Below are 24725 nucleotides of genomic sequence, written 5' to 3'. Positions count from 1 at the left end.
TTTCACCCTTTTTTTTTTTGTCTCCTCCTGCTGTTGTCCTCAGCTGCATATGCAAGGCTACAGCAACGCCTCCGTCCGCATTTTCATAATCAGACAATCATCAGTGACTGACTGCAGCCTGCTCTTCAGATGCTGGGAGACAAGGCTCACGGTAAGGCTCTCGACTTTTCCCCGAATTCTCTCAGAGGTGATGTGCTTCGGGCCACAACTGTACATGCAGGCCGTCAAATTCTATCCAAAAGACTGAAGGATCTTTTATTGCCAATCTTGTTACAGTTCTTCAACGGCATCGAGTGCGCTCTGGGAAAAGAGACGAAAACGGCTTTAGTTTGCTAAAACAAAAATAGTTCAACACATCAAGAAGTGCGTGGTAATGCAACGACCACTTCTTTAAAATTCCATCAAGACACACAGATATATATATATATATATATATATATATATATATATATATATATATATATATATATATATATATATATATATATATATATATATATATATATATATATATATATATACACACACAATAAAAATACTGGTCTTGAGACCATAAATCAATGCAAATAAAATGCGTGTTCCTGTTTGAAAAACGATTTGTGATACGAAACAGTGATCTTGAAGTCATAAATTCATGTAAATAAAATGCACGCGTTCATGTTAGAAATTGTACTGTGAATTTTTTTGGTATTCGTTCATTCGTTAACTACTACACGTCATGTGGTATTACGCTAATTGCACTGGTCAACTACTACCGCCATTGTGCAAAAGCGTCTATGCGATAAACGTTATTTATTATTATTGTTATTATTATTATTATTATTATTATTATTATTATCATCATTTAGCACACATATGATTACGTTTAGGACTTCATTAAAGGCATTTATCATATCACATTTTAAGAATGAATATATATAATCGGCCTTTCCAAAAGCGAATATGAATAATTACTAGAATTGTTTTTTAACATTGTAATTATAATACTTGTTGATTTAAATGCATATCAAATGTATGAAAAACAAACGAATGAATGACTCCAGACATAAATAGCCCACGCAAACAATTAAAATGTGGTGTCGCGTCCGCAGCCTTGATATTATACTCTCATGCTGAATGTCCTTGGTATTTGTGCGTGCGTGCGTTTGTGCATGTGCATGTACAGGTGTGACTTTGAAGGTTATGGAATACACGTATGATGACGATCTGGAAGAGTTGTGTCCTGTATGTGGAGACAAGGTGTCCGGGTATCACTACGGGCTGCTCACCTGTGAAAGCTGCAAGGTAAACAGCCACTCAAGTGCTGCAGAAAATGTGAACACCATTTATTTCGTGAAAGCAGAGGCTGCGGTTAAAAGTTTCGTTTTTTTACTTTGTCAACGTTAATGTTGACCTAAATATTCAGAAATTATGCTTTGCAACGTTTTTTAAGCACGCTGTGAAACAATGTTTATTCAAATACATTTCCATAAATTCGCATACTGTAATATTAGTTGAGAAAGTAAAATAATGTAAATATTTTGAATATAATCAGCCAAGCCAAAATTCCAGTAGGTTTATTTCAATTTTTTATGTAATTGAAAATAAATGCCATGCAAATTTGTTGTTGTTTCGCTTGAAAACAAAATGAAAACCGTTTCCTGTTGTTTCAGGGCTTCTTCAAAAGGACAGTGCAGAACAACAAAAGATACACGTGTGCTGAAAATCAGGAGTGTAAAATTGACAAGACTCAGAGGAAGAGATGCCCTTTCTGCCGCTTTCAAAAATGTCTCAACGTCGGCATGCGACTAGAAGGTACGTTTGACGTTTTTTTTTTTTTTTTTTGTAACTCACACTAAAAAGTAAACTAATAAACAGGTCATTAGGCTACAAGACGGATTTAAAGTGCAATATAAGAAAAAATGACTTTTCATGTCGGCCTATCATAAAAAATGATTTACATTAAAGTTTCAAAATAACATAATTCTAGCTCTTTATTGTTGGATTACATATTTATGTCCATGATTATGTGGCGTTTTTGTAACACATTTGTGTTTGTTCAACTATACGAAACAAATTAAACGACTAAATTCCAATTCGACCCAAAACTTGATTTGTTGGCTGTAGCTCTGTCATGACTTCCTATTCACACGAGAGGATTAATCGCCAGACAGCCATGCAAGAAAGCACCTGCTTCTTGCAAGCTCGAAAAAAGGACACATTCTGGACTTACTGATAAAACTGCGGAGACTCCCGTGTTTTAAATCAAAAGCTCTATTTAGGCTACAAGGAGGAGTGAAGACTGGGGAATCTTCTCAGCCCTAAAAAGGGAAGCAAAAAAAAAAAAAATCGCGCGTGTGAGCGTACGCGCGCACACTTGTTATTCATTCCATGTATAAATGGAGCACTCGGGTACAATGGAAGTGGGTATTTGACGTGGAAAAGTCACGATAAACAACTGGTGGTTTGCATTTGATATAGTTGCTGTGCGGTACAATTCTGTTTCATTTCTTGCTGGGCTCTTTTTTGACAGCCGTGCGTGCAGACCGCATGCGTGGGGGGAGGAATAAATTCGGGCCCATGTACAAGAGGGACAGGGCCTTGAAGCAGCAGAAGAAGGCTTTGATACGCTCCAACGGTTTCAAACTGGAGAGTGCGGCCCCTCCGTCCGCCTCTCCCCTGCACACTGACTACGGCTTCAGCGGCACTCTGAACGCCATGCCCGCCATCCCCAAAAGCATCCTCCCCTCCACCCCTGGCTCCATCACCCCCACAGACTACGAGGCAAACCTTTACGCCCCCCCTTCCCTGGGTATGCAGTCCCACGTCCCCCTTAGCGGCCAGTACCAGTACGCAGCCTTCCCCAGCAGGGTCATCAAAGCAGAGTGCCCCGACTACACTAGCTCGCCGGAGTCTCTCACGGGATACGCCTACCCCGAAATGTACCCCTCGGCCTCGCCGCAGCCCCCCAGCCTGCCGCCGCTGGTGCTGGAGATGCTGCGCTGTGATCCGGACGAGCTGGTGGTCCGGAACAAGATCGTCGCTCATCTGCAGCAGGAGCAGAGCAGCCGAGGCCGGCTGGAGAAGCCAAGCAGCGCCTTCAGCCTCATGTGTCGCATGGCAGACCAGACCCTCTTCTCCATCGTGGAGTGGGCTCGCAGCTGCATCTTTTTCAAGGAGCTCGGGGTGAGTACACAGGCCTGCAGTGGTTGTAGTCACGTGCAGTTTGCTTCAGACATTTGTCGCTCATAAAGGCAAGCGTGCAAGTGGAAAAGCCATCAGAACGAACACATGCACTCCACAATATTGTACCACACATTTGCGGTTAAGGCACATCAGTCAAGCGTCCTTTAAAACGGAAACGGTGAACAAACTAGTTTTGAATCAAGCCCATTTATTGTAATTGGCGTGTATGCTTAAAATAAAAGACAACAATCGCTAATTCATCGTAAATTTTAGAGTCCTGTTTCGTGGAACGAATATGGCTATTTGCCGAGAATTTCATCACTATCGTTGGATGTCGAAGCCTTTAAAAAAGCCGATCGGCTGAACTGAACTTTACTTTAGCGAGCCCATTTGAGGTCGCCTAGCAACCAGGATACCTCATACAGGCAGCAGGTAGTATTGAACAAAACACGAATAAAACAAAAATAACAATAGCAATAATAACTGAGAAGATATATAGAATGTTATTATTATTATTATTATTATTATTATTATTATTATTATACCACTACTACATCTAATAATAATAATATTTGGTAAAATAGATAACTGTTGGTTTAATAACCACCACTTTTACACTTGTTATTGTTGACTTGCAATTGTGGATACATATACGGTAACTAAAGGAACGTAGCTATAATTAAATGAAAATTAGTACAGTATTCACGCTAATAAAAAGGATAAATTATTTTGCTCCAATCCAAATGAAGTCAGTTGTTGCCTTGTGTTAAAAACACAAGGCTTTTGACAATGTTTTAATTAAACAAAAATATAAATTGATTCAGTAAAAAGAGAATTACTTTGCACAACTCGCCTATCTGTAAAAACAAAAAAAATACTTTCACTAACATTTCATTGACCTAAAGTTCTGTTTGCTCAGAACCAGAATTGCTTCCGAATGGACTCAGTGTGATGGGCTGACCCTCTCAAAGCTGCTTGGCTGGTCCAAAATGCATTTTGCAAAGTAGAAAATATCCATTTCAATATCAAAAGGCCTTGTCACATTCTTCTGAATTTGCCTTGATAGAATTCTCATAATTTGTCAAAATTGCCACAAGGCAGTTAATTAAATGGTGTCCTATTATAACTACAACAGAAATTATGAGTGATAAATCCGTGTCGCTTCACAGAATGAATATAATTAGTCTTTTAAAAGGTCTCTCCTGAGTCATGCTTAGCGTCAACACAAAATCAAATGCTAATTCGATAATTTCTCACCAAACAAGCCTATTCAATACGGCATTATATTCTATCACATTCATGTCTGTGAATTATTCACTGTATGGACAAAATTATTACACAAAAAGAAAACATGTTCTTCTGAGAAGACTTTCTATGCATGAATTTCAAGCATGTCTATGGGAATGTTTGCCCATTTGCCCCAAACACTTGTGAGGACAGATGCCACCAATGTTCTAGCTCACAACCTCCATTTTAGTACATCCTGAAGTTGTTTGATGGTGTTCAGATTAGGGCGCAGTCAAGTTCTTCCACAGCAAAATCATTAAAGCATGCCATGCTGGTATAGAAAATGGCCATTCCCACAGCGTTCTGACAAAATTGGAAGCATTGTATTGTCCAGAATGTCTTTGGAAGGTTAACAATTGAAACTCAATGTGACTTTAAGGGCTGCATGGTTAGCATAAATAATAGTTGGCATCTCTACTTCATAGTCAGGAGATTTGGGCTCTCATTTACTTGCTCGTTTGGGTTTTGTTTGAGTACAGCAGATTCCTCCTACATTCAACAAATATACATGCTAGGTTAATGGGTGACTCGAAATTCAGGTGTGCAAGTAGGTAAGCACCGCCCTGATGTGGTATAAAAAATGGAGGAATAGAAGAATGAGGAGCTAAGCGGTTTACTGTAATCCCTAACTGATTAATTCAATTTTACAATTACAAGGGATGTACCTAGACCTTTTTTCCCCATGTGTAATTATGATTAAATATTCATCTAATTGCAGGAATTCACTTCTGTTATATCCAGATGCAATTTTAAATATCTGCTTATGAAGTTCAGAGCCTGAACTTCAGTGTATACCATTGTTGTATCTTGTCATTTGATGCTTACGTGTTCTATTTGGTTTCAAAGACTGCGCGCACTCATTTTCAGTGTCAGGATGCTGATTTTGAAGCCATTACACTTTTGTTGCTGATTCACTAAGCTTTCTTTTTCAGTTCTGAGCAGTAGATGATATTAGCAGTCCTGTTATTCACAGTTGATGGTAGTTATCGGAATGGCTGTCCTGTGTGGGTAGTTGGTTCCTCTTCTTGCTCTGAGATACAGTACCAATGTGGTCTGCATGTCCATATCTGTGTAAATGTCCAAAATGCACTCAAGCTTCTCCATTATCCAGTTTGTGTTGCTCGGTGTGCGATGTTGTTGCTTTGTTACTTTGCAGCTGTGACCACATGTTGGAAAAGAGGCATGTATTCTTTTGTCTTCTAGGCCTCTGGTCAAAATTTTCAGTGTTGCAGTTTTGGCAGTCTTCAATTAATGTCACATGTCTTCAACATCTTGACTTATTTTGCATCAGTGATTTTCTACAATTCTGGTGACTGGCAGTTGTATATCTAGACCAGTGGTTCTCAAACCTTTTTACACCATGTACCACCTCAAAAAATACTAGGCTCTTCAAGTATCACCAAATACAGCCGCGCAACAGGCCCAAGTGTTCATTAAGCCCACGTAGAGGTTCTATTCTTAAAAGGAGTATCAATATTATTGGAAGTATCATATGTATCATAATGCACAAATTGAACATTTGCACTACATTTAAGTATAGTTGGGAAATAGGGACGTACTGTGACCAAAATCCGGCCCGGGAATATACATTGACGAGGGATGGGGTGTGTGTAAACATAATCAGCAACAGGGGTGCAGACACCGGCCATCATGTGCCAAAACATAATTGTTGACACCTGAGTGTGGGGGGCGGGGCGGTGGGTGTTGGGGGCGAGTAGAGGTTTCGCGGACAGCAGCCGGCATGCGCCTAAATGGAATTGAAGACAGGGGCGAGCAGATGGTGCCCGTCATTTGCCGAAACATTGTCGTCATCTTTGGGAGGGTGGCGGGTGGGTTGGGTGTGATTTGACCATCCCTGAAATGAATCGGCCGATGGCCACCATGCCCCTGGCGGGAAAAGACGGACTTAAAATGATTAATTAAAGCGTACTGGATGCAAAAGTTAAAGGGATACAGTTTTCACCAGTAAAAAGTTCATATTTTGTTCATTTTGAATGTGATAATTATTTTTCATGTACAAGAAAAAGAAAGTTAGCTCAAACATATTTTTTTCAAGAATATGTTCCCAGCAGGCCCACCAGTTGAAATACAGCATTCTGATTAATATGAAATTTGAGATAAGTAGCAAAATCCACCCCTTTTTAGCCATCTCAGGGGGCGGCCATTTTGTCACTTCTGTCGACTGAAAATGACATCACAACTGCTCAGGGCTCAGGATACGACCAAGCTCAGCTTCAGAAAACAGATGAGCCGTGATTGGTCGTTACCTGAGCCCTGAGCAGTTGCGATGTCATTTTCAGTCGACAGACGTGACAAAATGGCCGCCCCAGAGATGGCTAAAAACCTGTGGGTTAACTATTTTTAGACAAACGCAATATTTATCAGAATGCTTTTTTTGGGCCTGCATAGAACATATTCCATGAAAAAATATGTTTGGGTTGACTCCCTCTTAACAGTTAAATAATAAACTGTAAACTCTAAAACAGTTGGGTTAAAAATACCACAATTTTGGGTCAAAAATTGATCAAAAAATTTCTATAAGATAATGTACTTTGTATTTCGAACATTCAGTTCAGTGATTCCTTTGCATACCATTAGAGTGTGCCGGCGTACCACTTGGTATGCGTATCACTGTTCTTAACTACTCAGATAATTCATTTAAATTAATAAAAATGGTACATGTACTCACTAAACCCTTTTAGATAAGTTTCCTTTCATTTTACGTTTGAAGCAAAAAAAACCCCACTAAAATAACTAAACAATACAGTTGTTATACTGTATATTGTTCTTGCGACACTTCTCAGCATAAATAGCTGCAACAAAAGAGCGATCAATACTTTTCTTAAATGATTTTTTTTTTTTTGCTCGATACCAAAACAGAGAAGCAACACACAATTTTACACAATGTGATCTGTGACATTGTTTCACCATATAGTATTGCAGGCTCAATGTGCCATTGCTACAATATAAAATTATTCAATTTAACACTCACTCGTAATGAATCTACAATCCCACATACAGTATGTCACTGTCTCAGTGCATCATCCCCGTTACTGTTTTTACAAGTGGAATTGAAGGGAAACTTCAATAAAGGACATTTTCAACGATTTAATGACAAGCCAATTGATTTCTCTTAGACATCGACCTGGTAAGTTGGTAAGGGGATGTCCAACCTTGAAGAGGTTTCAGGATAAACCTACAAAGTAAAAACAGTTGGGTAAAAAAATAAGCCAAATTGGTTTATTTTTAACCCAGCCACTAGGTTATTGTAGCGCCATCCCAACAGAGGTTGATTTGACCCAGCAAAATGGGTTGGTCTATTTAACCCAACAGGTGACTTTTGCCTCATTGTTGGGTCAAATTAACAACAGTTATGGGTTGTTTCAACTACAAACATGTACTGTTGAGTAACCAATCCAAATGCTTGTTATACTTTAAAAAAAGCAAAAGTAATTTTAATAAATTGCTGTTCTATCTCGAAGAATATTAATTGCATTATATTACCATATATTACTAATACCTATAAAACCGTTCAACTACTAAAATCTTCAACTAAATTCAATGCAAAATATTGATTAACTTTTGTTTAAAGCGGAAGTCAACCCAAACATTTTTTTCAAGAATATGTTCCCAGCAGGCCCACTAGTTGAAACACGGCATTCTGATTAATTTTTCTTTTGTGGAAAATAAATTAAGCAAAATGCACTCGGGGGCGGCCATTTTGTCTTCTGTCGACTGAAAATGACATCAGAACTGCTCACAACGACCAATCACGAATGACCTGTTTTCTGAATCTGAGCCGTGATTGGTTGTTGTGAGCAGTTCTGATGTCATTTTCAATTGACAGAAGACAAAATAGCCGCCCCCGGAGATGGCTAAAAATGAGTGGATTAACACTTATTCCACAAACGCAATGTTTATCAGAATGCCCTGGTTCAACTAGTGGGCTTGCATAGAACATATTACTGAAAAAAAATGTTTGCGTTGACTTCCTCTTTAAGTCAAGAACAATAACTTCAAGCCATTGTCGGCACAAAACAATTAACAATGTAACAGTGTAAAACTACTAACGAGCAATAGTATCAGGGCGAAATAAGTAACAATCAACAGTAGCATTAAGTTGAGATACCAGCCAATGCTGTAAATTCCGAAAGATATTAGCTCAATTTACAAGCGTATATTCGACTATTAAGAAACCGTAACATGTTGGACTTAATTCCTGGCATTTTATAGACAACCGATTGCATAAATTCCACCCATATGTTGGAACTGCTTTGGGTAATGGCCTAATGGGAAGTGTCTCGATGTGTAGGCCTCATGAAAATTCTCCACCATGTTTGTCCCAGACTGAAAAAAAAAAACAAAGAAGGAATGCAAGAACAAGTGAGAGAGTAGCAAGTACCGGTAATAGCAGTAAAGTTCAAATGTGCATCAATCAAATGATGGTTTGTCATTACGGCATGCGACCCACTTATCTGTCCATCCTATCTGGTCGAGGCGGCTTGGTTAAGTGGTCAGATACTAGGTGCCTTGTAGATTTAGAAGACTTCTTTTGAGTAAACCTCAGAATCAAGTCCAAATTGGTTAAAATCAGAGCTGGGCATCAGCTATTTCCCGTCAGCATATTTAATCGACCTACGAGGTCCCAGTCAGTGGGCCAAACAACATGGAGAACAGACTTAACCTGTACCATGTCACACACAGGTGCCGCACTCCTGACACATGGCCAAGTAAGGAAAAAAAACAAAACAATGTTGTGTACCTTGCAGACATAATGACTAATGACCAACACCAATCACCACACTGTGTGTGTGCTGTTTTTGTTTGATATTTTTTCTTTGTTTAGCAGCGTGTCTGCTCGTGCGGCGCCTGCTTCAGATGTGAAGATTATGTTCTCGACGCCGATTGGCTGTCACCAATGAGGGATGGACTGGAAATATGCAGGACGGAACGCGGTGGCCGTTAGGCGATGCCCAGCTCTGGTTAAAATACAACAGAATTTAGTTGTAAAATAGTAAACGTAGCTAGCAGGCAAATTAGACAGTAAGCTAACAAACCAAACGAACTAGCTCGCTACCTAGCTCAAAATAAATAAACACAGTGTGAAATTTTCTTATTAATTGATTCAGTGAATAGTCGAGACAAAAACAAAAAAGTTGTATCAGTGACAGTGTGTTTCAATGATTACGGCTAAATGGCCAGCTACATTGATAGGGTTGCCAAGCGTCCCTTGAAAAACGGAATCGTCCCGCATTTGGAGTGTGAGTAAAAAAAAAAAAATGCTGTCAAATGTCGATGGAATTGATGAACAACAAGTTCCCTTTATATGACAACCTACGATATCGGTCCTAGGACCTCCCCTGCTCTGTGACCAATGAGCTGATTGCACATTGATACGTATGAGGATACAGAATCCGCTTATCTTATTGGTTGAGGTAATGTTGCTTGCCAATGTAAATAGCGGAAGACAGCAAAGCAGCATGATTGACAGTGACACACCTGTAAAGATCAAGGTTAATATGGGATTCTGCAATGAATGTCCGCAATGTATGGACAAACATAATAATTTTGGGGTGGAATAAACAAGTAAAATTGATTGGCATGTATGGATAATACATAAAAGTAATACATTGATGAATAATAGATAATGAATTACACACACATCCTTACAATTTTTACAAGTTCCAACAGATATGCATCATTTTTATAGTACAGGCAGTCAATATACTACATTTTAACCATAAACATAGTCAAAAAGAAAACAGTAAAAAATTGTTTACATTTTTTTTTTTTTATTTATGAATAGTAAGTGGACAAATGTGTAAAACGAATGTTCTGCTGAACTGATTAAAGGTGAGCTCATTGGTCAGCATTTTATGATACAGTTGTCAAAGACAAACCGCTCCTCACTGCAACAAGATCTCAGAAGACACATAAATGGAAAAAAAATGGGCTGTCTCCACATAATGTGGCATTGAGCTGTTCATAAATTACAGGGTGAATGTTCTTAAGTGGTCTCAGTTTGAGAGATATTTATTTTGATAAGTTAAGTTAATTAGTACGTCCGCTGATAGTGTAGTGGTACACATGCCTGAGTTGTGTGCGGGCAGCGTGGGATCGATTCCCGCTCAGTGACAGTGTCTATGTGTGCCCTGCGACTGGCTGGCGACCAGTTCGGGGTGTAGTCTGCCTTCGCCCATTGACGGCTGGGATAGGCTCCAGCAACTCCCCGCGACCCTATATAGGATAAGCGGTTTGGAAGATGACATGACATGACAAGTTAATTAGTTAATTTTGGACTCGGACATTTGTCACTTGCTGTCAAACATTTACGTTTGTTAAGTTTACATTAAACTTGTCTGATTAAAAGATTTTTCTCAGAGTAATCAAAATGTATTCCTAGTGTTTTGGAAAAAGAACTCTTCAAATTACAGCAGCAGACTGCAAACAGCTCATGTAAGTACATAAGATTACACAACAGAATTAAAAAAAAAAAAAGTCCTGTGGACCTTTCCATAAGACGCAGGAATTCCCTTGAACTGTCAGTGTTAGACAACTAACACACTATAATATTTGATGACGTAAACCAAATAGCCTCGATCTTGTGCAGCAATTCGAGTTAGCATATACATGACATATAGAAAGTGATATCAGAGAGGCGCTTGACGTGGGATGATGAAAATAGTGTTTTAGTGCCGAAATGTTTGCATGATTGATTGTAAAGTTTGCGAATAACGATTGGCATCATGTTCTATTTTTTGTATTTATTACCATGTTAAATGCAGTTGAAATGTGAATACAAACCAAAGCTCCTCCCATTAAAAGCACTTCATGTTGTGCGCAGGTGCACATGAAATGTGTTTGAGATGTATTTCTTGTGAAATTCAAACTGTTATATGGCCATTCAGCAGCCAGTGTGCACAGTGAGAACAAAGCTGTGCAGCAAGAGCTGTTTCTCTGCGCTAGATAATTACATTCCATGTGGACGATAACAGGGGAATGTCAGCCTTCCACCGCAGCGCTCCACTCTACTCGGCTACATTGTTATGAAATTGTAAGCTATTGATTGCTGCAATTCCTCAAAGGTGGCCTTTGTCATGTCTTGGGTTTGACCTTCCATTCACCTGTTGCACGGCAGATGTTGCACATGCAGTGTACACAATGAACATCAGAATGGTGCAACGTGAGTGCAATGAACTGGAGAGAGGAAATTTGGAAGTAACCTATCTTCCAGAATTGGTCTCCCAAAACTAATATCGGAATCATTTGAACTATCACAGTATGGATATATACCGTTCATCATTTTCACTTTACATCCATGAGTTGTTGGCACATACTGTAGTTGACATCTCATCACAAATGCACTTTTTTTTCCAGGGTTTTACTGAATCTGGCTTTCTTCTTTGTCAAATAGCTGCACAGAGGTGGGCAACAAAGAACCCTAACATGGATGTTTTGTGAAATAGACAAAAATAGACGATTACATAGATGGAAAAAAATGGGCTTCCGACTATGCTTAGTACGAATATTTTTTGAAGTTTCGCATTTATCGCTTACAAAATGGGCATCTGTCATCGGCGGATAGGCGGACCATCCGTCACATAGGCGGAACGCCCAGCTCTGTCCATCCAATATCTACTCCGCTTATCCTCACAAGGGTCGCGGGCAGTGCTGGAGCCTATCCCAGCTGTCTTCGGGCGGTAGGCGGAGGACACCCCGAATTGGTTGCCAGCTAATCGCAGACAAACATCCGCACTCACAATCACACCTAGGGGCAATTTAGAGGGTTCAATTAACCTACCATGCATGTTTTCGGAATGTGGGAGGAAACCAGAGTACCCGGAGAAAACCCACGCAAGCACGGGGAGAACATGCAAACTCCACACAGGAAGGCCGGGGCCAGAATCACACCCACGACCTCCGATCTGTGAGGCGTACGTGCAACCAGTCGACGACCGTGCCGCCCTGCCCAGCTCTTGATTACTATTAAATGACGTCAACTCTGCGATTGGTTGGTGACCAGTGCAAGGTGTGCCCTACCTCTGGCCCAAAGTCAGATGGGAGAGACTCCAGGACCAGTGAGGCCAAAAAAAACAAAAACACTCTTTTAAGGTTGGAGTTCTCCTAGTGCTCGGGTGTGATCTTTTTTTTTCTTTTTTAAAACCACCATAGGCTAATCCAAAAAAGGTACACTATGATAGGTTCATAGCAAACTTTCAACAATACCCATGGGCGTGAACTGGAGTGACTGTGAGTGACTCATGGTCTATGCCAGGCATACGCCATAATAGTCATTCGGCCTTGTGTGATGAAACACAAAACTCGGCATAGACCGAGACAGTAGTTGTAACTACAGCTGTCCTGATCCGATTCACGTAATTTTCAGCTAATTGGTCCGGATTTTTTTTTCTGTTTTCAACAGAGCTGGCTTCATGCAAGGGTCTGCGGGCAGCCACAGTGCTTTGTAGTGGGTAGCGCCAGTGTCCCCAAAACTTGTGTTAGAAATGGCCACAAATTTTTGCTCTTGTCCACAGTTTACTATGGAAGAAAGGTACAGAGTGAGTGAGATGTGTAGACATTTTACTCACAAGGAAAGACGAAAGATACCACAGCTAAATTGAGTCTGCAAAGCCGCACAGACTGCAGGAGGGAACATTGGCCACACTGGCGTGTCTCAAAGAACGACAACTTTGCAAATGTGACACATTTAAAGGACTTACCGTCAAAACCAAGTCAAACAAGTGTGAATTTACAGTGTTTTGTGACAAACTAACTTTTGGTTACATTTGGCGAGGTATCGGATCGACTTGAACCAGAAAAAAATGTAACGGGCACGTCCCTAATTGCAACAGTTTGAATTCCGAAATTCTTGTGAACATTTGATTAGGCGCTATCGTCATGAAATAGCCGCGGAGTGAAACATAGTTAATAATGTACACACAAGGATTAATGATGGAGAACCTGCACATGACCCAAGATTTTATTCAGAGCTGTCCCTGTCACATTTTAACTGCATTTTTGAGGCATTTGTGACAGCGAATGCAATACTTGAAGCTTTGGTCTGAAAAATATTTACATTCTAATTACTTGTTGCTAAAGGAAAATCACCTCGGTGGTATAAGGTGACACTCAACATGTATACAAACACACTTAATGCCAACATAAATTAATCACTCAATTCAAATTCTTGCTCTCTATATCCTGCATGTTTGAGAAGATTTTCAGTGTTTTTTGGGCTGTGGCTGAGAGTCAAACTCCTCTTGTAGAGGAAGCGCAGGAGGTCGCCAAGACCTTTTACTTCCTTAACCCCTTCCTTCATCACTTTAAGTCCAGACCCCCACAGCAGCACTATACCAGATGGGTGGGTGTGTGGCCCAGATTGGACCCTCTCAGCTGCCACTAATATATTGTTTGATTTAGACGGACAGTAATTCTGTCAACTCCATGTCAGATGAATGTGTGTCGAGCCTGTTGAAAGCTGCGGCGGCGGAATTACTGACTGCCGTGTCCTTCACTTTACAAACATACACACACGTTTCGTATAGAGCTGGGGAACGATACTACGTAGTAGTTTGAAGACAAACATGTCAATACGACACTGGAAACGGTAACACAACCGCTGCAAAGTATGCATCTTCTCACCTTGTTTTTATGGTCAACTCATCTTTCATTCTATCATTTTGTCCACATATTTCGGTGTGATTTAGTAATGGAGTGACAGTGGGTGTTCTTGAAATTTAGGAACAAATATGGGGTGTGCGTTCCAGCACAGAAGCATTCTGCACTGAAAAAAAATGGTTGAATTTCATCAATTTTATCTTGGCAAGTGGTTGCACAATATAAAATCATCTGCATCCAGATATATTTTTTAAAGCACCGTAGATATATAGTCCGCTTAAAAAAATCTGTCTGGATTCACTTGAGTTTATTTCATGCAACCACCATGACAAAATAAAATTGAGTAAATAATGCACAGCATTTTTTCAGTGTACTGTTTAACTGACACAACAAAAGGGTTGCAAAAATACATGATATAAACAGTGTACTGTGATACCGTGAGTATATGTATTTCAGTAACAACATGGGTCAGGAAAAAATAAACTATTTGCTTCGTAATACTTTGTCAGACATAAACAATAATAGGTCATTTGTTGTCTCTCCTTTTATTGGAATTATTTTGTTGTAGTTAGTTGTAATGTTGTCAATGCATAAGAACTGACTGGCATGCACACTATGTCTGACTGAAGTGACAAATTAAAACTGACTAAAAGAATCATTAAACTGTAATTTAACACAGCAAGAGCACCGTGTAATCTTTTTCACAGCTGCATATATGTTTTGGAAAAGAAATATGCTCAACTGCAGGAAACTAACTACAGACTAATTTTTGGCTTTCCATTTTTTTTCTTTTCTTGTCTTTGTCTCTCTCTCTCTTTCTCTCTCTCTCTCTCTCTCTCTCTCTCTCTCTCTCTCTCTCTCTCTCTCTGTTTGTCTTGTGTTTCCTGGAGGTGGGGGATCAAATGAAGCTGCTACACAACTGCTGGTCTGAGCTTTTGGTCCTGGATCACATTTTTAGACAAGTGCAACATGGAAAGGGAGACAGTATCCTGCTGGTGACTGGCCAGGAGGTAACAACTCCCCCACACAGCTTCCCACCAGCACATTATAAAAAAAATAGCTTTACTGAGTGTTTCTGAACTTCTTCCACAATTTCCTCAGTCAGATTGTTTTCTTTGAAAAACATACAGTACATGTATGTCCTGATTCCTAACGGTCTATGAAAACAAAGGAAGACAGCATTCTTTGAGGATGAGTACATCAGTGGGGCAGGTTGACCCACCACACTTATTCAGAAGCTGGAAAACCTTAAATTCTGTAGCTTGTGAATAATAGTCTAATATTGTGAAATATTAATTTGCCAGTGACGGGTGAACATATTCATAAATTGTGTATCCTGCAAGCAACCATGCAAAGCAATGTGCCAGACAAGCTCCTGGTTTATCACATTTAATTCCACTGAATATGCTGTCAATTTACAGTAAAGAAGAATTGTTTTTTCAAAATTTACAGCACTTACCTCATGTATGGGAGTGAAATTATGATAATGTGACACTTGATAGTCTGTTGGGAAAGAGCCAAAATCAACTGCTTGGAAACAACAGGCATTGGAAAATCTGGGAGGTGATTGGATAATTGCTCATATTCCCGAAAGGTTAATCCGATCAACAGCTAGCCTCCCATTCCTTCTTAACTCATTCAGTACCAGACTTTTTCAGACCCTCTGTAAAATGGCATATGGATATGTCATTGGGATAGAAGGAGTTAAGCGTTTTGAAGAAATACTCATTGTGATACTACAAAATAAACCACATCTGTAACAGTGAATTCCATTCCCTGAAAAGTTTGATCCCCTGCTTTGGTGAGTGGTCACAAAGACACTGATTTAAAGTTCACAGATGGGTTTGCTAGAAACCAAACCATACCTGTATTGTTAATACAGCGTGCAGGATGAAAGTGATAATATAATTTTTAACAACAACAGCAACAGTGACAACTGTTGATAAAATTTGTGAAGCACATTTTTTTAGCGCCTTTCGCAAGGCCAAGGATGTTTATTAGATAATAGTAGAATAATACAATAATAGTAGTCTTAAACATTAGGGATAGACGGATTATCGGCAGAGCCGATTATCGGCACCGATATTTGGCTTTTTGACGAATATCGGCATCTGCCTTTTTTAAAACTCTGCTGGCCGATAATAAATCAATTCAAAACTGTGGAAATCAAAACAAAGATATGTAAAAGTTTAACATTTCTGTCATTTTGAAATTTTCATTTACTGTAAAAAACTACATGGAGCAATTGTTTGAGTTTTTTCCTTTATCCTTTTTAAGCCATGCTGACAATCCTGGGTGCTCCCTGAACTTTTTGTTAGAATTTTATACCAGCGTATGTATACTGTCAAAAATTTCTTGTAATAATATATTTTTAAAAAATCACCATTATGCAAACCTGAAACATTGTTCAATAAACATGCTTAAAGATGTTACAACAAAGTTTTGTCAACATTTTTCTTTAGATTTTGATGCCAATATTTTCCTTTTCATTGAAAATGAGTATCGGCCCCAAATACAGGTTATCGGCCTCCTTGACTACTAATAATCGGGATCGGTATCGGCTCTGAAAAAAGCATATCGGTCTATCTCTATTAAACATGCATAACACACCTTTCCTCCATCTATCCCTTTTCGAAACTGTTTGTCCCCTTTAGGGTCGGAGGTAGCAAAAGCCTACTCCAGTTGATTTGGGCAAGAGGTAGCGTAGACATTGGACTAGTCGGCAATAAATTGCATGGAACATGTAGACAAACAACCATTCATACTCATATTCACGCCTATGGATAATGTAGAATCTTTCTTCGACACGACATCGATGTTTTTGGAATGTCTATGCCGAGATTCAAACCCAGAATTTGTCGACTGTGAGAAACGAGGAATTAATCAGTAACTTCTGTTTTACAGATCGAGCTGACTTCTGTTCTGTCTCAAGGTGAGGCAAATCTGTCAAGTTTGGTCCAAAGAGGACAGGACCTAGCCGTAAGGTTGAGGGTCCTGCAGGTGGACCGCAGGGAGATTGCCTGTCTGAAATTCCTGCTCCTATTCAACCCCAGTGAGTCGACATAATAATCTCTATACAGTATAATGATACTGCCAATAAAACTGTTTTTTTTGTGTTTTTTTTTTTTTTTTTTTAATAAAAATGTACACTTAAGTCACTGATAATATTTTCTATAATAATAATGATAATAATTCTCATTATCAGTTATAAAGGAGCCTTGCAACCCTGGTCACATTGGGGTATGGCACGTATAACCCTTTAAAATACAAACGTTATTGCCAGGCCTGATGTGTTTTTGCCCCAGGTTTGGATTCTCAAAAATAGCATCATTTTTAATTTCAACAACCAAAAACGCAACGCCACGGCAACAGCATGTGATATAAATAAAACGCTTTCAATATCTTTTTAAACATCTGTAAATGGCACACCCAAAGTTTGAAGACGAGCAGACATATCCTCTAGAAAGAGTTTGTTAAAAAATACAATAAAAAACAATAATTGAAAACTTTTTAGAGGACCTTAATCAAAGATATGGGGAAAAAAAGCAACGTTTTTAACCTGGATTTAAAATCATTTACACTCGGCGCTGACTTCACTTTGGTGGAGGTGTATTTCATTTGCGTGCAGCATAATGGCTAAATGAAGCAGTGGGCTCCTAATTGATCCACGTCCGGAGACCTCACAGCCCTACTGGGTTTATATTTAATCAGAATGTTTTGTTGTTGTTGTTGTTGTTGTTGTTGTTGTTGTTGTTAACGGATTCAGGACCCAAACCATGACATGATTTATACTGTATACCAGTTAGAGAATTGAAAAGAAAATCTATTCTATAGCTGACTGGGAGCCAGTGTAAAGCTTTAGGACTGGAGTAATATGTTCTGATCTCTTATTTCTGGTCAGAAACCAAGCTGCAGCGTTCTGAATGAGCTGCAGCTGTTTTATGCTCTTTGAATGGATTTCAGTCAGAAGACAGTCTGCAGACTGCGATACTGAGAGAGCCTATCTCTCTGTACAGCAAAAAACGTTTGACTTTGGTCTCATTAAACCAAAACAATTGCTCACATGCATAATAGGGGAGGCAAAACATGTAGCACTGTAGATTGTTTTCACTAGCAGTAGGACTTGCTAAACTTGAATGTCTTGATATCGTCTCAGTCACTTCTGTACTTATTTAACCACATAATTGTCTTTAAAAAAATGTCCACATTTACTGTAAAACGTTTTTTTTATATTGGTGTTCCCAAGGTATGTTGTGCAGCCTATTAAAAGTCAAATCGTTAATTTTCAAGTCATAAGGACTCTGCTGTTGAGCAGGCTTTAAATTGTAGCATTTCTATTTGCTGAAATATTGCCACACTTCTTGACAATGTGCAGTACATCAGGCTTTCACTAGTGGCCTTTTACCTCGAACAAATTCACTTAATTAAAAACCTAGTCTTGCGAAAAGCGATTGTTCACAAAGACAACCTCCTCTATTGTCCACTAATGGCATTCTAAAGGGGAGTAATGGGTCTATCATTCGATGCAAGGGCTGACATTCATGTAGCGGCTTGCGCAGATGGAAAGAGCATAGATGCGGTTCGCCCAGATTCCCACAAGTGTTTGCTGTTTAGCGCAGGCAAGATGGGAACAAAGAGCTTTTCAATGGGGAGAGCACTTGTCATAGGTAGAAAATATTTGCTCTTTACTGGCTCTTCTTTGCACACACTCTCATTTTCCTCATCCTTAGAGTCAGGTTTGTCAGGGGTAATTTAATTGCCCCGAAGCAGTTTGAAAGGATGATTCATAACATTGATTCAAAACATTTAATTACTGTGTGAATGAATTCTACAAGATGGGCTCAGCTGATGCTGAATGCCGGTCCACTGGAGGGCTTTGCTATTCTCCCTCCCATCATCCCCCCCCCCCACACACACACACAAACACATATATACTATTAATTGATTTTTTTTTTTTGCACCTGTCTATAGCAAAACCACACACAGTATAGGGTCACTGTAATATATCAACAGTGGATTTCATACATGTGCTGGTTTTATCCATCCATCTGTCCGCCCATCCTTCTTCGAAACCTCTTATCCTCACTGTGGTTGTGGGTGTGCCTGAGCCTATTCCAGCCAACTTCAAGATCTACCGTGGACTGGACTGACAAGGGGTCTTTTTGGTCTGTCGGACACCAGAGGCAGCTGATGGGTAGTGGAAGGCCAAGCAGAACGCAGCTTGGGTGGCCGATGAGGGGGAGTTCGGTGAGGCTATGGAGAGGGACTTCAGGATGGCTTCAAGGAAAGTCTGGCCCACCGTCTGGGGAAAGTAGTCAGCATACCTCCTCAATTCCACTTATATGCCTTCCTATAAGGGCGCAGAGGCGGGGGACTCTGAGGTGGGATTTCCTATCACTGGCGTTGAGGGCACTGAAGTAAGTTTCAAAGCTACGGAGTGGTGTGGCCCTGCGGAAGGACAAGTTCTGCCCAGAGGCTCAAAGCTGTGCATGTTGTGGAGCTGTCCTGATTGACAAACCTCTGTAAGATGGACAGTACCTCTAGAATGACGGACCAGAGTCTGGTCTTCCTTCGTAAGAAGGGGAGGGGAGGGTGTGTTCCAACTACAGGGGGAACACATTCCTCAGCCTCCCTATTTTGGGGCTCTCGAGAGGAGGCTCCGTCAGGAATCCAACTCTCAGGTTCAGGAGGGACAGCAGACCCCTGATATGGGCTGTTCGGTCCCAATATGGCCAGCGTCAAGATTTTGGTCCGCATTGCCGGCAGAAAGTCGAATTCGTTTCCAGTTAGGGTTGACTGGCTGCCTTGGACAGAATTTCTCGCAGCAGCCTAGGTTTTCAGGGGGTTCCGTTTAGTGGTCCCAGAAATGCATGTCTGCTCTTTGCAGGTGATGTGGTTCTTTTGGTTTCATCAAGCCACAATCGTCAACTCTCACTGGAGCGGTTAGCAGGTCAGAATGAGAATCAGCACCTCCAAATCTGAGACTATAGTACTCAGTCACAAAAGTGGGGAGTGCCCTCTCAAGGTTGGGGATGAGATCTCGCCCCAACTGAAGGAGTTCGAAGATGTTAAGCTCTAGTTCACAAGTGAGCGAACGTTGGAATGAGAGATCAACAGGTGGATCGGTGCAGTGACTGCAGTGATGTGGACTCTGTATCACTCTGTCGTGGTGAAGAAGGAGTCGAGCTAGCCAAAAGTTGAAGCCCACAATTTGCCATCGGGAAAAAAAAAAAAACATAATTTTTTGATTGAGATGTCACATTAACTATAAATTATTTCTTGAATCCCTAAAGAGAATTTGTTTTTGTAGTTGAACATTGGGTTTGATTAATTTCTATCTTTTCGAAGAAGCCCACTGACTGGTAATTCCAAACAATGAAACGTTAACTGAAAGAGATCGCATTGATGCACTTCATTACACTGGCTAGTCTCTTCCTGTTTTTATGACAGGTGACCTAAAGAATTAGTTCTCTATCTGGAACCTCGAATCGTATGAAAATGTATCATCTACGCTGGTATATGTTAAACAATATTAGCACTTTAGCTTTTACATTTTGTGATTGCGTCTAAAAATCCTCCAGGACCTTACCATCTTGCTGCTTAACTGGGTTTGCCTAGCTTTAGGTAATGTCACAACACTTGATGTTTGGGACAGGCAGAGCATTTTGGGAGCATTCCCTTCCCATATCCATACCTAGCCTGCCTGCCAAGAGCTGTTCATTTTCAACTAAATATGGAGCTGGATGTTTACTTGTACTTCATTTGAAATACATTGATTAAACATGCCGGGCGCTCACTTTTTCTGTCATGTCTACTACATGAGGCACACACACACACACACACAGCACACATTTACGTTCATGTAGCCTTACTTTATGCTCCTGTGTGCAGATGTGAAGCTGTTGGAGAACCAGGCATTTGTGGAGGGTGTCCAGGAGCAGGTGAATGAAGCTCTGCTGGAGTACACCCTGACTACTTACCCTCAATTTCAGGAGAAGTTCAGCCAGCTGGTGGTGCGACTGCCGGAGCTTCGCTCCCTCAGCACACAGGCTGAGGACTATTTGTGCTACATGCATCTGAGTGGAGAGGTGCCCTGCAACAACCTGCTGATTGAGATGCTCCATGCCAAGCAAGCATGTGTGTGAGCAATGCAGTTTCACCATGTTGTGTGTCCTGGTGAGACTCTTCTGTATGGGATCAAAAAAGTCAGCAATGAAAGTGAACTACATGCCAGCTCAGCTTTGTGAGCATTTTTATAGCCGGAGAGGTTCTTGTGAGTTTGATAGAGCCCCATCTGTGTTCCAGATTGTTTTGAGCATTTCACGTAAATGTTTGTATATTTATGTGACCTCTTCGAATTGGATATTAACCATTTTGAATGATATCATCAAATCTAGTGGAAACGAACAATAGCCATTCCCCCTTCTCCAATGAATCAAACACTGCCAACACAATGTGCCCACTTGCTTACAAAGAAGCAATGACAAACCACAGCCAAACTCAATGACAATGACAAAGTTGTTGGATGTTGAAAACACTTCCATTTGGTTAAATTGTAAAATGTGCTGAGGAGGCTGATGCTTAACTGTCACATAGGATGGAACCACTAGCCTGGAACCATCTAACGAATGATGGCTTGGTGATTAACTGTGCACTTTTTATGACAGATTTTATAAACTCTTTTTAAGAAATTGAATGTTAGCATAGCCTTTTTTAAATTAGCAAAAATGGCAGATTTGTGATTCTAAGATTTTGCTGTTATTAGGGGATAATGATATGGACAATATTACAGGTGAGGATATTATCGATAGAACGTGCAGTTTATTTGGTCACATTTTATAGTCAATGCAGTTTGATTCCACTCTATAGCTCTGTTAAGATCAGATGAAAGAAAAGTAGGATAAAGCCAGTAAAAATAAAAACAGTGGTCATGGTTGTTTTTACTTTCTTACATTCCAAACAGACAACACAGGGAGGGAAAAGAAACAGATTACAAAATTTCAATATTTCATGTAGATTTTCAAATAGGTTTTACGTACTGATCTACAGTGTGCCTCAAGAAAAAACACACATTTTTGGAGACTCATATTTCCCTAGCAATTCTTATGTATCGTGAATTATGACTCATTTAACCAACAGTAGCATGGGATTGTGGCAGAAACCACGCTAGCCAGTATAGTGACACGAAAACACTCCAAGTCAGCAATGTGACAAAACTTTTTACTTTCTGTGTCAGCTTCAAGGCTGTTGTATTGAATGAAGGAGGCGATTCAGAAATTCCTTAATAAATTAGCAGCTGATGGGTATGCTTTAATTTTTCATTCGGAAAGTCTTAGTACTGTAGTACGAAACATTTGGTCGCTGTGAGTTTTATTACAAATGCTAACTTTGTCCATTTCTATCTGTGATGTATTAGTATTTATGAAGAACCAGACTATCATGCAAATTGAACATTTTCACCTTTTTAAAATATCATAAACGGTAAGACTCATGTTAGTTGGTTTTAGACAATGCCGTTGTCCTGTTGCCTAAATATTTATTGGCTTATATGTTTGTCCGCTGATATATTTTTCCATTTAACAGATTTCCTACCAAGCAGTTTAAAGCCAGTCAGTCGGTCTATCAACAATTTGAACCATATTGAAAATACGAATAATGGGTCTAAGAGAACATCATGTCTGCTCTTGGTAGTGATAGTCATCAATGTGGTACCTGTGGCATTTAGTGTTTTGAAAAGTAAGCTCGGCTCATATAATTAAAAAAAAAAAAGTTGACTTATGCTCTGGGCACACATATGGGCACATTCAGAGATAACGACAATTTAAATGGCATGAATTCTCACTAATTGTGAAACAAAGACACAGATGGAAAAGTGGAACGTCATGCAGCTCACTTATAGACATTTGAAGTCTTTCCTTTAAATAATAAAGTCCGTAATTTGAAGATATTTTAGACAATCATTAAGTCTGCCTTAATGTGAATGTCACCCACAGACACAAAGACAAACACAGAAAGCACCTTGATTTCCCGATTGAGGCAGGTGGTTGTTAACATGGTGTACATGGTGTATATTTATGTTGTGAAGTGACAAAATTATGATTCATTTAACTCTACAGAAGTTCTCAGCTTTTATCAGGGTTATTTGCTACTGTTGTGAAACAGATTCTCTTGATATTGCTTTTGTTTTTGTCCTTCAACTCTTGTTTTCCTTTGAAGGTTGACAGTCTGTCCCATGTTAAAGTGTTTTCCTTCCAAAACAGACAATGACTGACCAAAGCATTTTGTTTTGTTTCAATTTTATTGTAATAGTATCACACCAATAAAAGTCAATGAAATAAAACTGCACTTGTGAGTTGGCTACTTTTGCCGCTTTGTATAGTGTCCATATTATTTACAACTATTACAGCAGTCATGGTGTGGCAGTTTTTAGCCTTGTCTGATGATTTACAATACATAACAGGCATCATCTCTTCGTCTAAAACAGTAAGACTCAGCAAAATAGAAAAAAAACATTTTAACAAATTTTGACAAAGTCAAATCAATTTGACTCCTCAAATGTCTGACAGCAAATACATAATGTCAAAAGTAAATAATGATGCCTAAAAATACAATCAATGAAAACAATCGTGGAATGCATGTGGACTTCAAAACATATCAGCTAAGACAGAGACCTGACTTTTAGAAACATTGTACATCAGCGACTAAGATACAAGAGCTTTTAGGTCAGACAGAACCTCCAGTGTATATGCAAACACTAAGTATTGTGTGTTGCAACCTTTTGACTTGTGCACAAGATGGATAGGATAGTGTCAATGAGTGAATGATATCTTTATAAAAGAGCAATGAAGCCAACAGAGACTTTAAAACATGAATAAAATTGAGAGCTTAGAAGATAGGTTACAAGACACACACGCACGCACACACGCACCCACACACACGCGCACGCACACCCCCCCCCCCCCCACACACTCACACACGTCAGGTTTAAAACTCCTGGACCATATGTTGTCATTGTCGTGCTTGTAAGATTTTAGGTTTTACAATCTCGCATTATACGGTAACACTCTGAAAACAGTTGGGTTAAAAATAACACAATTTTGCATAAAAAATGGACCGATCCACTAATTGGGTCAATTTGACCCACTTTCTTTCATTGTTTTGTACATAATAGCCCAATTGTTTAGGTTGTTTTGAGCAAAATTACCAATTTTTTGGGGTTGTTTATGCAAAAACAACCCAGAAACCTGGTTTTGGGTTAGAGTTTATTTACCCAACTAGTGGATGAGTCCATTTTTGACCCAGAATTGGGTTATTTTTAACCCAACTGTTTTTAGAGTGTACTGTGAACAAGTCCAGCTTCACCAATAGATTTGCTCTTTTAGCAATACTAAATTATTCATATACATAACTAGACGTTCATTAAGTAGATTGCAGCCTCTATTAAGGTTGAACTATTATTAAAAGCAGAGCTGGGCGTCCCGCCTATGTGACGGACCGTCTATCCATCACTGACAGACGCCCGTTTTGCTGACGATTGACGGGAACCATTTTAAAATAGGCGGACTAAGCATAGTCGGAAGCCGAAGCCGAAAAAAAAGGCGAATGACGGACGACGGAAGGGTACCCACGATGCTGACGGATGACGACTAATGGAC

The 24725-nt window shown here is 39.7% G+C and overlaps 1 protein-coding gene across 1 annotated transcript; it reads left to right on the top strand.

The window, feature by feature from the left end:
- On the top strand, nt 1–23443 carry nr5a1a (nuclear receptor subfamily 5, group A, member 1a). Its single transcript, XM_086030810.1, has 7 exons — nt 1–151; nt 1166–1284; nt 1653–1794; nt 2513–3165; nt 14961–15080; nt 16975–17122; nt 20962–23443. Exons 1-7 carry the CDS (start codon nt 130–132, stop codon nt 21213–21215), a joined length of 1458 nt encoding a protein of 485 aa, XP_085886936.1. The 5' UTR covers nt 1–129; the 3' UTR covers nt 21216–23443.
- The last annotated feature ends 1282 nt before the right edge of the window (nt 23444–24725 follow it).

This window comes from Filicampus tigris, chromosome 5 (genome assembly GCF_054856515.1).
Source record: "Filicampus tigris isolate MCC_2025a chromosome 5, RoL_Ftig_1.0, whole genome shotgun sequence".
NCBI lineage: Eukaryota > Metazoa > Chordata > Actinopteri > Syngnathiformes > Syngnathidae > Filicampus > Filicampus tigris.
The sequence above is the reverse complement of the archived record's forward strand: the minus strand, read 5'-3'. Positions and strand labels throughout refer to the sequence as shown.

Coding starts and splice junctions, on each gene's coding strand:
- nr5a1a (XM_086030810.1), top strand. CDS start 130: ATGCTGGGAGACAAGGCTCACG. Junction 15,081..16,974: donor TGCTGGTGACTGGCCAGGAG/GTAACAACTCCC, acceptor TCTGTTTTACAG/ATCGAGCTGACTTCTGTTCT. Junction 17,123..20,961: donor CCTGCTCCTATTCAACCCCA/GTGAGTCGACAT, acceptor TCCTGTGTGCAG/ATGTGAAGCTGTTGGAGAAC.